We start from the raw sequence: 15,339 nt of genomic DNA, 5'->3' as shown, positions 1-15,339 counted from the left end.
TGCCCTCACACCACCTGAGAGACAGTGACGCATGTTTTTTTTTTAAACGTTTTCCACAAATTCAAATCTGAAAACTGTGGTACGCATTTGTGTCCAGACGTATTGAGTTATTGCTACGTAGAACTCAGTCAGACTGGATTCTAAGCGTCTACACATCGATTTTTAAGTCCTGGCAGGAATTTTAAACGGCCTCTGCTAAGTTTTCTCCCAGGTCTGCTCTGTAATTGGTTTATTTATGTCCATCAATCCTCAGCTCAGCTCTGACCAGCTTCTCTGTGTTTCTTTTAGATTATCCACCATACTGCTCACATTTTTTGGAGGGGCGGGGGATTAAAAAGCACTCTTCATCCTTTTGTAGTTGTTCTGAATTCATCCATCTGCCAAATATTTGCATGTTTTTGCCCCTCCCCCCCCCACACACACACACACACACTGCAGGCAATCATTTAAATGCTCACCATCTGCAACATATCCACAGTCTTGTTTATTTCGTGTGATGTTTCCACAGCAACCCCTGGTGCGCCTGAGAGGCGGGGCTATGATAGGTGAGGGTCGAGTGGAGGTGCTGAAGAACGGAGAGTGGGGAACCGTTTGCGACGATAACTGGGACATCAGAGCAGCCACCGTGGTGTGTCGGGAGCTGGGCTTTGGCAGTGCCAAAGAGGCCCTGACTGGAGGCCGGATGGGACAAGGTAACCAGGAGTTTATCACCGATGACGCCATTGCAAAATATGCATGAGCTGATATTGAAGAAAACACCAACATAATTATATATATATATATATACACCCACTGAATTTAAGATGAGCTCTTCCAAAGTAATATTTTATTCAACTTCAATGTCTGTAAGCATTGAAACTAAAAGAAAAAAACAACACAAAAACGTTCATTTCTTCACATTTGAAACATCCTGTTGTACAATTTGTAATTACTAGCACCCCAAACAAAGATGTGTTTATAAGGAATAGTTGTTACGGTTAATTTCTCACAAAATTTGGAGCTGTGGGAATTAAAAAAAAACAAAACAAAAAAAAAACTCTTTTTGTTCGGAGTGGTGAGATATAACATTGACTCCTCATCCAGCTTTTAACTTTTTAATTCTCATTTGATTGTAGATACAATCAAGTTCAGACAAGTAGCTACTTTTGGAGCCACTTCCTTCCTTACAAGGATCAGTGCACACTTTCATTACCTGAAATGCTTTCCCATTTTGAAGAGAGAACATAAATCTCGCATATTTACAAAAGGAAAGCAGAAAGTCTCAGATGTGTAAAAGTTTCCTCACACCCTGATTAGCTTAAAAAAAGTAAAATAAATTTAGTTAATGAATTTGTACCTATTATTATTAGCTGCTATGTGTCGTTCTATTCTTTGTTCCATTATTTTTCCCCACCACTGATTAATTTTGTACTTCACCACGTTAAATCTAAAGAAAGGGTTGGATTTTTTTTTTTTTTTTTTTTTTTTTTTAGAGATTATTCTGCTGAACTGAAAACAAATGTCTTTTTAAAAGGATCTTTACCAGAGACGGAGGAGCTTGTATGTCCAGCTGTGAAAATGCGAGAGGTCAACCTTCACCTCCACCTTATCTTTGGCTGCTGCATCGCCACCTGTTTTTGTCTCACCTCAGCCCGTCTAGACTTGAAGTCAGCACATAAACGCAATAGAGAACGTATGGAGCAGCACATCGGTGTTTACACACCGAGCCCATTACTGAATCTGTGAAATGCAATATCCCACAGCTTTATAAAATTCATATGGCTGCAGGAAAACTAGTATCCCCCCCCCCTCCCTCTGCCTTTTTCTCAAAGCAAAACAGAGGAGTGCACAAAATGTTCCAGGGAAGAAAACATGTTTTATGAGTTTCAGGAGAGGAATTCTGGGTTGGAGCGCGGACAAGGCCGTTTCAGGGCTTCCTGGTCAAGCTAACCTCTCGCCTTACAACCTTCACCCCACAGAGTTGGAAACAGTTTGTCTTGAGAAGCTTTAGCGGAGTACACAAATGTCAGTAAATCCTGTCACTAACGAGACGTTGTGACTGATCAGCTGTACAAATCAGCCTAATGCGGAGACGGCGCCCCCTTTTGCTGAATGTCGGGGTGCAGCCCAGAGAACATCTGGAGAGGGCAATTACAGATGTTTCAGGGGAGGCGGCAGTATTTCTTATGACCCTTCAGAGTTTCATTTTTGTCCGTCATAGCTGAGCTGCTTGTTTTCTTTGCAGTGTAATATTCATCTGCCCCTTTATGGAACATTCTGTCTGAAAAACAAGGGAAGGGTTGGGGGTATCATGTGACAAAAATATCAGATTTAACTTCATTCGAAAGAAAGTTACAGGTGCTGAAAGATTGAATATATATATATAATGTTTTTTGTCATTTCCTGAGTAGAGTCCTGACTTTCCCGTGCGCTTGCTGTGTCCTGCAGGAGTGGGCGCTGTCCACATGAACGAGGTGCAATGCTCCGGGTTTGAAAAGTCTCTGACCGAGTGTTACTTCAACCAGGACTCCATCGGCTGCAGCCACGAGGAAGACGCCGCGGTCAGGTGCAACGTTCCTGCGATGGGCTTCCACAGCCGAGTGAGTTTTGACTCCACGTGGTTGGTGCTTTTTAAAGAAAATGCGCCGCTCTGCGTTTTGAACGACGCGCAAACGTAACCATCTCTCTGCCCAGCTCCGGCTGAGCGGCGGCCGTAACCCCTACGAGGGTCGTGTGGAGGTCCTGGCGGAGAGGAACGGCTCTCTGGTGTGGGGCTCGGTGTGCAGCGACAGCTGGGGAACCATGGAGGCGGTGGTGGTGTGCAGGCAGCTGGGCCTGGGCTTCGCCAGCCATGCTTTCCAGGTGACTTCTCCAACTCTGGTTTCTCCTCCAAACCCAAAGCTTCTCGGCTAACCTGCTTGTGTTTTTCTCTGAATACGATGAGCCTGCCCCCATCCATCCCCCTACAACAGAGAAATCTGTTCTCCCTCCCAGGGCTGCAAGAAAATAATGACATAATTCTTTTCTTGCAGCTTCTTGATCATTATTCATGCAGAACATTTTTTTTTCCAAGTGCGGTCACCAACAAATGCTAAAAGTGGTTACTACACTAAGAAATGCTGCAGAGACACATGAGGACTTCCTAGGAATTCTGCAGTTCTTATGAAGTATGACAGGTCCTGGCCAGAAATAACTTTTTTCTCTCCTTTTTCTTTCTCCTTCAGTAGAAAAGTGTGTGCAGGCTTCGCTTTATTATCTAAAGCAGTGGTTTTTGATCCTGGCCCTCTAAATCCACTGTCCTTTGTGTTTTGGACACACCTGCGGACGTTGGGAGCGTGGAAGAAGAGAAACGCTTAAAACATGCAGGGCAGTGAGTTGAGAGGACCAGGACTGAAAACAACAGCTCTAAAGTGAGTTCTGCTCGTCAGAACAGACCTGAAAAAATGGACAATTTTGTACTTTTGACATTAATATCATTGTTAGGGATTCTCAGTTTTTCCAGATGCGTGTCCTATATGGTCCCATTTGCTCTCTGCTATTTCCACGATGTCTTTGTGAGGAGATTATTCTTCTACATGTCTTAAAAACACAGCCAGGATCTTGTAAAAAAAAAAAAAAAAAAAAAAAGAGCCTCCAATTTGGAAGAAAAGGATCAAATAACATGAGATGCGCGTGATCAGTTTCCATAAAGTAATGCTAATAAAACAGATTTACCTCACTGCAGTTCTGGAGGCAGGAGATGATGATGGGTTACAGCCACAAAAGAAATGGATGAGATTCTTCCCAGTTTAAGCCTGTTTGGTGCGACTGTGTACGGCATTAGCTCTCCGTCTCTAATTAGCTTTACTTATCCCAGGGGGGCAAAAATAAAGATGCCACTTGTTTAGAAAAAACATCAAAACCAGGTTGTAAGTAGAGAAGGTTGGTTAATGGAGGTAACCCTATGGCAGATTTAAGAGTGTAGCCTCTCAGCAAGACTTTAGAGAAAAATGCAAGCAGATCTTTGAAGTGTAAAGGAGCCTCTAATTTAAAAAAAAAAACAAAAACACATGGAAACAGTGGAACAGCATCACACTTCTGTCCCGATTGATTCCTTCTTATGTCACGAGGTGAAAGGACACCGAGCAAAACACCCAGACGATTTGCTCTGTATATGAACCTACTTTATAGATGTTGGAGAATTTATGGCTTCAGATGATCCAAATCTGGAAGGTATGCGAGGAAATTACAGGGAGGAGTGTTGATAACTGCAGCTTTACGAGCGGAGCCTCGACTAGGTCCGGCAAACGCTCTACATCGACGAGAGCATCTCTGTGCCAACTTAAAATTTCAGGCCACGCATAATCCACATCCAGATAATTATCCCAAACTTAAAGTTCTCGTCTGTGTGGTTTTTTACTGCAGAGCAGGTCCTCTTAAGACTCACTAGAGTCTAGTTCCCGTGTTGCTCCGGTGGTTTTCCAGGCGGACCTGACCACCAGACGGAACATGTGACAGCGATCTTAAATCTACACTTCTGCATATCTGCTCTTCTCCTCAGCCCACCAGCAAATATATGCATCACCCCTCCCACCCCCAGGCCAGCTTCCTTTGTATCCTCCACTTTCATGGTCGTTGGTGGAAAGTCTGACTTTTTCCCTTGCACAGGCTTTCCATAAGGTCTGCAAAATTGTGCAACAAAGCTGAGTCAGGGCTGAGGAGAACATCTGCACAGCTCCTTACTTTCTGTAGGCGGGAAGGGGCTGAGGAAGGTGGGCATAAATTATTTGATTGGACTAGTGCCAACAGTTAGATAATCGCTTTATAATGTATCTATATCATCGTATCCAAAACAACCCCACACACCTCATGGTAATCAGTATGGTTGCCAGGAACAAAACTTGATCGGCTTATGCCTGGATTTAAACAGTTAGTCCCATTCTTTTTTTTTTATGTAACTATTTGCATACTTAACCAATAAGTTTCGAATTTTTTATGCCTACGCTTAGGAATGCATTTTATCTTTTTTTTAAAATCTTGATTGTTTAGTTATACGGCGCGTTATTTCTGATTGAAATTCTCAGGAGACGTGGTACTGGGAGGGAGATTCATCGGCCGACTCTGTGCTGATGAGCGGCGTGAGATGTTCGGGAACGGAGCTGACTCTGGATCAGTGTCTGCACCACGGCAAACACGTCAGCTGTCCGAAAGGAGGCGGACGCTTCGCTGCTGGAGTGTCCTGCACTCAGAGTAAGAGACGGAACAAAAACACCATGTTCATGTTTCATTTACTAAATGTATACTTTCTGAAATTAGTTCAGAGAGTATACATTTCATATTTATGTTAATACCTTAGGATAAAATATAAACATGTGGCCTAAAAACAGGAAAATGGTATTGGTTGATTGTCACATTACAACCGCAAACCTCGATGAATTTGATTGAGACTTTGTGATAGGGTGACAGAGTAGTGAAGGATTTTCATTAAAATATTGTGGCGCTCGTCTCCATTCAGCCTTCTGATCCTGTTGAAAATGACAGATATATTTTCAAAGACTTTCTCTAACCAATCTGACTGGGCTTGATCTAGTTTGCAAAGAAGAATGGCCAAACATTTCAATCTTCAGATGTGCAAAGGTGGAAGAGACTTAACCCCCCAAAAAACCAAAACTGCAACTGTAATTGGCTCAAGTTTGCAGGTCACCGCTGCAGAGGGTGGAATACAAATTAAAAATATGTAAGAATGCATGCCACACTTTCCAGATTTTTACTTGGACAATACTTTTGAACCATATGTATTTGTCCCTTCATGTAACGAGGTGCTTCCTGTTGGTTTATTGTATTGAAATTGCCAATAATTAAAGTTTGTTTCCAATGTGACAAAATGAGAAAAGTTCAATATTTTTGAAAGTGCCTGTATGTAGAAAAAAAAAACTGTTTAGTTGCTGTTTAAAAAATTTCAAAGTTGTGATGGACAGTAGTAAAATAAACAAAAAAAAAAACTCAATCTTGAATCTGTGGACTCCGCTCATGCTGCTGTCGTCCTCCCAGCGGCCCCAGACCTGGTCCTCAGTGCTCAGGTGGTGGAGCAGACGACGTACCTGGAGGACCGGCCCCTGTACCTTCTGCAGTGCGCCCACGAGGAGCGCTGTCTGTCCAGCACCGCCGACAAAGCCGAGCCAAGCTCCTACCGCCGGCTGCTCCGCTTCTCCTCCCAGATCCAGAACAACGGCCTGTCGGACTTCAGGCCGCGGGCGTCGCCGCAGTCCTGGGTCTGGCACGAGTGTCACAGGTGAGACCTCACCTGGACACGCCGTGCAGCTGTACTTCTGACCTTGTTACAGCTACTCGGAGACTCTGATTCAGTTTTACCATTACTACGAATCGTGAACGTACATCGGCTAACTTGTTGTTGGGCAAAACTAGTAAGATCTTAACAGATTGTTAAAAGATTTAGTAAAGCTCCTAGATGTGCCTGTTTTCAGGATGTCTAAACTCTCCCTGTGTCCCTGTGTAATCCAGACATTACCACAGTATGGAAGTTTTCACCCACTATGACCTGCTGAGTCTGAACGGGACTAAAGTAGCAGAGGGACATAAAGCCAGCTTCTGTCTGGAGGACACCCACTGTGATGAAGGTAGATTTTCCGTTTTACAATTTAGAGACTCTGGATGTTTTTTTTTAACACTGAAACTACCTTTAAGAAATACTCTGCCGTCGTGCTGTTTGATCTCCGTGATTAAAATGAGCATTATTTTAACCGATCCTTCTGACACAAACTGTAAACATCTGCTCTGACATTTAGGCATACAGAAAAGGTACGAATGTGCCAACTTTGGCTCTCAGGGCATCACAGTCGGCTGCTGGGACACGTACAGGCACGACATCGACTGCCAGTGGATCGACATCACAGACGTGAAGCCGGGAGATTACTTCTTGCAGGTACAACATCTGCTCTGTTGGTCTCACCTTATGAAATATTCAACTTCTGGAGGAAAAGTCGGTCTCAGATCAGCCTGCTGTCTCCTATAGACCAGACAGACCCTCTTTCTGCACATTTGCCTTTTTTTTTCCTCCGTTCACCGTCTAACATGTCACACAACTGAGCAAAGGCTCTTAAGGAACACTAAACATCTTATCTGGTCGACTATCGCAGTTAAACCTCTTTTGAGACCAATACTATTAACTCTGACTCCGTTCTTTCTTTCAGGTCGTGATAAACCCAAACTACGAGGTTGCAGAATCCGATTTCACCAACAATATTATGAAGTGCCGCACTCGCTACGACGGACACCGGATATGGACCTACAACTGTCATATAGGTGAGGACAACTTCTCCTCCGAGACTGGACTGTGGTATAAGTCACAAAATATTACATGTTGTTTATACAAATCCAGCTTTTTGTTCTCGCATTTCCTTTTTGTAAAACACAATATTATATTCAGTGTCAATGTTTTCATGAGACCATGCAGTACTGTAGCAATTCAGTGAATGGCAGTGAAGCTGAATGATGGAAGTAGTGCAGAAGTATACAATCGAACAAACTAAGTGATTTATAATCTCTGAATAGAAGCTGATGGAGTGTTTTTTTTATTATTAAATACAAAATTCAATACTTTGTCAGGCATCGATTGAACATTCCTTTAAAGATTCAAAAATTATGAAAACGGTAACAAAAAACAGGTGACATAAAAACAGAAGGCCAAAAGTCCCACAATCAAATTATGGCATCTTATCCTTTATAACACTTATTTAATAAATTGTGGCACTTTTGGTCCTCATAACAGTAGCGCAGTTAGGATTACCGTGGCTCAAACTACAATTAGTAAACTGTAAATTGGGGGGGAAAAAATAATAAATATTACATATAGAATACCTTGTAATTTGCCCTTATTAAATCTTTGTTAAAGACTATGAACAGTTTTAACAAAAACAAAAGAACACAACCATCGGTAAATGTAGAATATTTCTTTAAATCCTGAAAATTACTTTGTGAACAAGTCTTTGATATGTTAAAAAAAATGTTTTTAAAAACTTATCACTCACACTGTGCAACCAGTTCTCGTTCACCAGGACAACAAAAAGAAAAAAAGGTCAATCTTAAATATTGCCAACTGAACATATTTCAGGTGAAACCAACATGCAATAGAGTTTAATTTAAAACGTTTTGAGACTTTGGACCCATCTGAAATGACCAAAATATCCGTTTCGTCCTTGTTGAGATATGTGCCTCATTAGTGTTGCCGAAAGAGAACCAAGAGTTGGGTTCAGTTACAGAAATCTGAGGCAGCTCTTCAGAGCTACTGATTGGAGACGGGTCTGTCTAGTCCGGCTGTAGAAACAAAAAAATAAAGAAGAAAAAGTTGGGTCAAAAACTTGCCTTTTTTGGGGGCAGGGTGAATTTCTTAGATTTTTTATTTTTGTCTTCACAGGTGGCACATTAAGTTCAGACGTAGAGGACACGTTTCCCGGATTGCTGACGAACCAGCTGTCACACAGGTAGACCAGAGCAGGGCCCATCACAAGGACGGAACTAGGAAATCTTCTGACAACCACTAGAGGGAGCTGTGTGACGCTGCATCTTTGGAGCAGTGCTGGATCATCGTTGTGCTCAGGGTTCAGCTGGTACAATAAACAACAGCTCCATAGGAAAACGAGCTGCTTGTTCAGTAAATGCATTTACCCCCCATTCAGTTGTACATAACTGTGTGTTTTAGAGTCTCTTGCTGTTCTTGAAAGTGTTATTTTGACCTGGTGCTTGTGATGCAATGAGAATTAAAGCCACGTAACTTATTAAACCAAGTGTGGCGACGAGTGCATTGGAAACCAAAGCTTTATAATGTGTGGAGTGCATCAAACCAAAAGTCAGACACCATGTTCCTTAATGCAAGTAGTGACTGAATTTGTATTGTCATAATCTTACACTGTACATTTATCCCAAGCAGCTGTGATAAGAAGCAGCTGTATAAATTAAAACTGTTAAGAGTCCAGACGTTCCCTCCACACGCAAAACCAAATGTTGTAATTCATCATAGAGAGACGAGCCAAAGCCTCTGGCAAGTAAGTTCCTGTCAAGACGGGAAAACTCCTGTTGTCAGGATTGGATTTAACTAGCTAAACATTGTGACAAACTGTATCCACTTCTAAATGACAGGGAAATAAAAGTCACAATTTATTTTATTTTTTTTTCTCTGGAAGTGCCGTGTTCAACAGAAGCCAAGGTTGTCTGGAATTAGTTCTTGCAGCGATTTCCAAAGTCTGTGAGGGATTTTCCTTCATAAATTAAACCGGAACAAAAGAGAAACGGAGAAGGGGTCGCTTGTTTTCACCAAGCGCTCGTCTCCGATCTGCGCCTGTTTTCTAAATGTCTTGTTGAACTATCTCCATCAGGGACTTTGGTGCCTTTGTGAAATTACTGTAATGGCCACGCTTGTATGTGAAAATGCCTCTCAATGAATTTGTAAATGTTTGAATGTAGAACTGTAACAATCCTTCATTTTACAAGGATCCTTTCAGTTGCTAATTGTTTTAATATATTGAGGTGGATGTGGAAATGCATAACGGTTTTAAATAAAAACATGTTGAAAGCAACGTGTGTCAATCATGCGTGTGTGTGTGTGTGTGTGTGTGTGTGTACATTTTTGCTCACCTTCATATCTGTACAGTCTGCCTCCCGGTATGCCTAAAGCTCTGGTCACCATCCGTTTGGCCACTGCGCAGTCTGTCCTGGGACGCTCCTTCACCGGCTGGAGAAATTCTTGAAGAGGACACAAACCGTTTAATTCGACTAGTGAGATTTCACCAAAACTGTAGCTCAAAGCGTCCTACCTGCCCTTCTGACCGCCTTGCCCTGGGCTTTTTTACTCCCCTCAGAAAGAGCTCGAGTCTTCAGCAGCGGGTGGCAGATGGAGAGGGCGTGGTGCGCTGCAATCAAGACAACCGCCACCGACCTCAGTCACCATGAGTTCAAACAGTTCATCACATTTAGTGTACAGTGGAAAGAGCTCTGACCTGCCGCCTGGCAGGAGAAAACGCCCAGAGCGTGTGTGTTGTCCACCCACTTGATCTTCATTCCACCGTCACTGAGACGCGATGGGAGGAGAAAGAGGAAGAGAGAGGGAGGAAATTAATAAACAGCTATATCTATCTGTGGGATACAATGTAGAGTGCACAGTGAGAGTTTCTACTATTGGCTGAGACTAATCAGGATCCTTAAACAGACAAATTATTGCACGCTAAAAAGTCCTTTGTGATACGAATATTGCACACTGATATCACAATAATGACAAATGTGTGATATGCTGCAGCACTAATTTGAACACATTTTGGAAAATGTCTATTTGAGAGTTCAGACCTCTTGACCCAAAACACAAACTTCAATCTGTTTTATGCGACAGCCCAACAACGCAAAGTAGTGCATAGTTGTGAAAAAGTAAAAGTACGTAGTTGTCAAAACTCTTATCAAGAAGGAAGTGAAAACAGCACTGAAAAATTATTTTTCTAGCCCTCCAGTCAGCAATTATTTATATGTGGAGTACTTTCTGGATCATAACTTCATAATCCCACCTGTATTCTGTGAAAGCATCCAGGAGGTCGTCAGTCTTGAAAACAGATGGAAAGTCATAAATCTCAATGACATGGCTGAAGTCATCCGAGTTAAGAAACACGTTCTCATAGATCGCGTAGTCATTGTGAACAAGCTCAACAGAGACGCCTGTCTCTTTAAGATGCATCTTAATCTGAAAAAGAAGAAGAAAAAAAACAGCAGAAAGCACCTCATGATTAGGAAACTACTCAGGTTCTTACATTTCCCATGCTGCTGGAAGACTTTTAGAAAATCTTTAGCATTTGCCAACATGTTTCTTCTGGCTGAAAGTACTATTAATGTTCTGGAGTCCCGACTTAGGTCTTATAGAGAATCTATAAGACCTAAGTCTTATAGATTCTATAAGACTTAGGTCTTATAGAATCTATAAGACCTAAGTCTTATAGAATTATAAAAAACATTTAGAAAAAAACCCTCTAAGATAAGACCTACAACCTACCTGTTCAGTTACATCGTCTGTATCTGTGCTTGCATCCTCAGCCTGAACATTGTTGAGGTTTTCTCCCTCTGCTTCCTCCAACCTCATCTCTGCGAAGGACAGAGACTGGTCCCAGATGACCGCCTCGCTTTCATCCAGCCCTAGCGCCGACTTTTGAGTCTGTTCCTGGGGACAAAGCTGTGAACCGCTCTCAGGCACCCCAGTTACACCGTCAGCGGCACAGGCTTCCTGTGCAGAGGAGGCCGAGCAAACTTTTTGTTCTGTGGCCTTGGGGCAAGAACAAGACTCTGAAAGAGAGCTTCTGCAGCACTGAGCAGAACTTATGTCTTTGTTTGCAGCCGAGCCCTGCGAGTCCTGGAGAGACAGCCTCTTCCGAACGGCTCGCGGCAGGTACAGGGGCTGGTCTGGCCTTTTAGGTGTTCGGCTTTGTGACGGGGCCGAAGGCGTCGCCTTGACGTCGGGTTCCTTCACCACCCTGCTGCCAGGGTGCTCTTCAGAAAGGCAGTTGCTGGTCTCTACATCACTGTCTTCCTCTGACTCAGCCCTACAGAAAAACAAACATCTTCAGTAGGGTTACCCTGATTTTCTTTCAACAACCTGTCTCAATTTTCACACATCAAAAAGAGACAAAAAGACACAGACAAGCTGCCTGGTGTTGCTTCTTGATAATATGAACCACCTTTATCTTCACTACTAATCGCAGAGGCATATATTTAAAAAGGGAAGACGTGTACCTGAGCTCAGAAGGGCAGACCACCACCCTACGGCACCAGCTCTCCCCTACAGAGAAGGTGGTGAGATCTGGTATGTCTTCTATTGTCCTGTGAATCAAGTATCGCAGTCTGCTGGGTAATGGGGGGAACAGAAGCACGCTGCACAGACACACACACACAAAGGGCAGACGGAAAAAAGATGTCAGCTTCTAAAGTAATACAAAAGTGGATCTCTTAAGTGTTACAGGGATGGATGTCATACACAAGAAAGTACATCAAAAACCTACTAAAGACATCTCACTATGTAAATTCTGTGTTATGAGTGCTCTCCAAACAATTCAAATGAGCAGAAGTAAATCAGTGGATAACGGCTCATGCATTTCGAAATGCTGACATTTTCACAGAGGACGTGATAAGAAAGCCAGGAACTTCAATCTTCTGATTGAGTCAGGAACAGGGTGGGGGGGGGGAATCAGAAACCGACCAGTTATCAGGTAAAAAGCCAGAGTAAACGGTACTCTTGGTTTTCTACACCTTGGGGAACCCCTGTATTAATTGTCTGAAATATTTCTTCTCAGTCTTACATATATAACGATTCTCTGGCAACATAGAGCAACATTTTATTACACCATAAGCCTAAAGATTTTGTTGAAGTTTAAATGTTTTATTTTTTTTAATTATTATTATAATATGGTCAGATTTTCTGATAAAAGCAATCAAAGTAGTAACCATCTGAATTTCAGTTTAGTTTCTTAACAGCGCCCTCTTTGGGTCACAATGTCGGATGTTCAGCAGTATACAGTCGTCTGGGGAATCTGAAGCGATACAGAATTGATGCCATAATATGCGAGCGTTGAAGCCGCTTCGAGCTTATTTAGTTGTAGAGGAGGCAAGCTATACTACTTACTTTTTAAGGCTTCTTTTCTGTTGGTATGTTTCCAGATCATCCAAAACATGATGCAAAAACTGATTTTCTTGCTTTGGAAGATAAATGCCATCGTAACAAGGAAACGCCAGGGTGAACCAAGAGAAACGAAGACTATTTGTTGAATTTTTATTGGTCTGAACAGTCGTAATTAACGTACCACTGATCTAACTAGCTAAAATATCACAGCTGTTTTAACAGTCTGCATTCGACAGTTGAATGCAGATTTCAACCGTCAGATTTGTTAAAAACTATAGCTCCAATTGCGCTAATTAACGTCAAGCAGGACAGAAAAATTAGTTTTGTCGTTGCGTTTATAGTTTTAAGTACACATTTAAAACTAGAGGAGAGCTAGCATACTTTGGATAACGGCCCTGAATGAATAATAGCTTAGCCAAATGTTTATTTTAACTTACGGTTAACCAATGTTAAAAGAACAGAAATAGCATGTTTTAATGACCCGCTACCATATTAACCCGAATAAGACATGTTTGCTTTTATCCACTTCCTCCTTCTTGCTGTGGGAGCAACGACATATCCGGCATGTTTCTTTCAAAATAAAAGCAATGTCAAAATTCCACAAACAAAAACTTATCAAAAATAAGTTCACGTCGAACCTTCTCATAAACTACTAATTTTAAAACACAATAGGTGTGTCTCTCTAAATAATAATGAAATAAAAATGTTCATTTATTTCAGTACTTCAAAATGTGAATATGTTACACGCACCAGGACTGGTGTAACATGCTGATTTTCCTGTAAATAGGATAGAACAAGCGGGAGTGATGAGGCAAAAACAAATCTGTGCTTGGAATCTGTTCTGATTTATTAAACATTTCCAAACAGCACCATATCTGATATTTCCTCAAAAATAATCCACTGTGTCTATGTTATTTTCTTTGTTATTCTACAATATACTTATTTCTGTAATAAACAACTTCTTTAGAACCTTTAATGCAAAGGTACAGCTTATGTCATACATAAGCTGTCATACATACAGCTTCCATTAGTTTGAGACAAATGGGGGTCTCAAACTAACCCCCATTTGTTACGCCGTATGCTACGGCATAAACAATATACAATGTATTTGTATTTTTTTCTGTACAATAATATGTTCACCGAAAGACAGAATACAGCTAAACAGATTCGACTCATGTAACATAAAAAAGATCTAATCAACATAACCAGGGGTGAAAGTATGCGGGTACGGTCAGGTACTGCGTACCCCTAAAAGATTTAGCGGGTGTACGCTAAATCTGCAAGAAAGGGGAACGGCTGTGTGATGTAAAAAAAAAATCAATGGGTTCACTGTCCAGCCGTGAGTGCACCCACTAATCAGCCGTGACTGATTATTTTTTCAAGAACAATCCTAAATATTGTTTCTAAACTATTCGTGCTTTGCTAGAGCAGGGGTGCAACACGTCGATCGCGGAAGGTTTTGAGTCGATCTCGGCGGTTGGTGACAAACTGAACGCGGCCAGGACGCTGAGACCAGCACGTCCTCCTACGATTGGCTTAAAACGTTCGTAAGTTTATTAAAGAACAACAACAAAATAATCAACAAAACGTTTTCAAATTAATGACCCAACAACAATAATAATCTAAGTAATTATTGTTTCAACAAGGTGTTGCGCAATTCTGTGCCATTACCAAAATAACTAGCAGAGCAGGAGTTTAAAATTAACTAATCAACCACCGCAGTGTTCATGAGAGGCTTATTAATGATCACAAAATAAATATCAAGCCTGAAACATAATATCGTAACGGACTGAATGTTATGTTTTTAATGTAGTCCCTGCTCGGCTCGTGGCGGTTGCCATGGCAACGGGTGTTGTAAAAGGGTTATTTTACCTTGCTCCTGTATTTTACCATTACATGCGCCTTTGCCTTGGCGCTTTACAGCCGCTGTAGTTCCTGAACGTTCAATAAACGACAAACTTGGACTAATTATCTCGTTCATCTGTGAGTATCACGTCATCCACAACAAACATGAAACACGTTAAACATGTTTCATTAAGTATTTAACAAACAAATTACTTCTACCGTGATAATTATGTGAAATTAAATTAATTGTCTAATTTAAAAAAAAAATGTTTGGTGCTCTTTGGCATCTTGCTTTGAGGTAAGAGTCTGAGAGGCTTTTCCTTTATCAAACTTTTTTTTTTTTTGCCTCTTATTTAGTGGAAATATTGAGGTTGAGATTTTCTCCATAACCTACTGATTATCCCTCTGTCTGGACACAGGATCAATATAACCAGTTTAAAAGCTAAAATGAATGGTTATATGCCAGACATGGAAAACTGGGATGCACTCCATGAAATGATGTTCAGAATTTAGGTCTCATGGCATCTCAAGGTGTCATATATCTGCGTAGTATCTTGGCTGTGCCTAGTACTGCACATTTCTGGACTGAGATGTCTGATGTTGTTCCTGGGATCTGTTTTAGCCACTGCTGCAGTTTGGGGGTGACTGCCCCGAGGTATATACTTTTGTCATAGTACCCCAAAGAATTCAAAACTACTTTCACCCCTGAACATAACCATATTATTTTCCAACAACTTCCATAACAGTTTCATTTCATAGCTGATAACTGACGGTATATTAATGAATCTGTACATAAGAACAAATCGCAACAGTTCCTGTACAGTAGCTTTATACCTCAGGTAACTAGAACCGCGGTCGCTCTTTTTCCTCAT

The 15,339-nt window shown here is 41.6% G+C and overlaps 2 protein-coding genes across 2 annotated transcripts in view; one reads left to right on the top strand and one right to left on the bottom strand.

Moving 5' to 3' along the window:
* Positions 1–9,551, top strand: part of loxl2a (lysyl oxidase-like 2a) — a 25,408-nt gene extending 15,857 nt beyond the window's left edge. Inside the window, exons 6-14 of the mRNA XM_015003627.2 lie at positions 509–692; positions 2,428–2,579; positions 2,674–2,841; positions 5,043–5,208; positions 6,010–6,250; positions 6,481–6,596; positions 6,765–6,901; positions 7,170–7,281; positions 8,393–9,551. Coding sequence (XP_014859113.2) covers positions 509–692; positions 2,428–2,579; positions 2,674–2,841; positions 5,043–5,208; positions 6,010–6,250; positions 6,481–6,596; positions 6,765–6,901; positions 7,170–7,281; positions 8,393–8,463 — 1,347 coding nt within the window. The 3' untranslated portion in view covers positions 8,464–9,551. The remainder of the gene's footprint in view (positions 1–508; positions 693–2,427; positions 2,580–2,673; positions 2,842–5,042; positions 5,209–6,009; positions 6,251–6,480; positions 6,597–6,764; positions 6,902–7,169; positions 7,282–8,392) is intronic.
* Positions 9,193–15,339, bottom strand: r3hcc1 (R3H domain and coiled-coil containing 1). Its single transcript, XM_088005969.1, has 8 exons — positions 15,302–15,339; positions 11,740–11,877; positions 11,006–11,549; positions 10,527–10,699; positions 9,972–10,042; positions 9,789–9,884; positions 9,610–9,717; positions 9,193–9,233 (listed from the first exon to the last, which is right to left on the bottom strand). Exons 1-8 carry the CDS (start codon positions 15,337–15,339, stop codon positions 9,193–9,195), a joined length of 1,209 nt encoding a protein of 402 aa, XP_087862095.1.

This window comes from Poecilia mexicana, unplaced genomic scaffold (assembly GCF_051168715.1).
Source record: "Poecilia mexicana isolate PSO_F unplaced genomic scaffold, ASM5116871v1 scaffold_5, whole genome shotgun sequence".
Classification (NCBI taxonomy): Eukaryota; Metazoa; Chordata; class Actinopteri; order Cyprinodontiformes; family Poeciliidae; genus Poecilia; species Poecilia mexicana.
The sequence above is the reverse complement of the archived record's forward strand: the minus strand, read 5'-3'. Positions and strand labels throughout refer to the sequence as shown.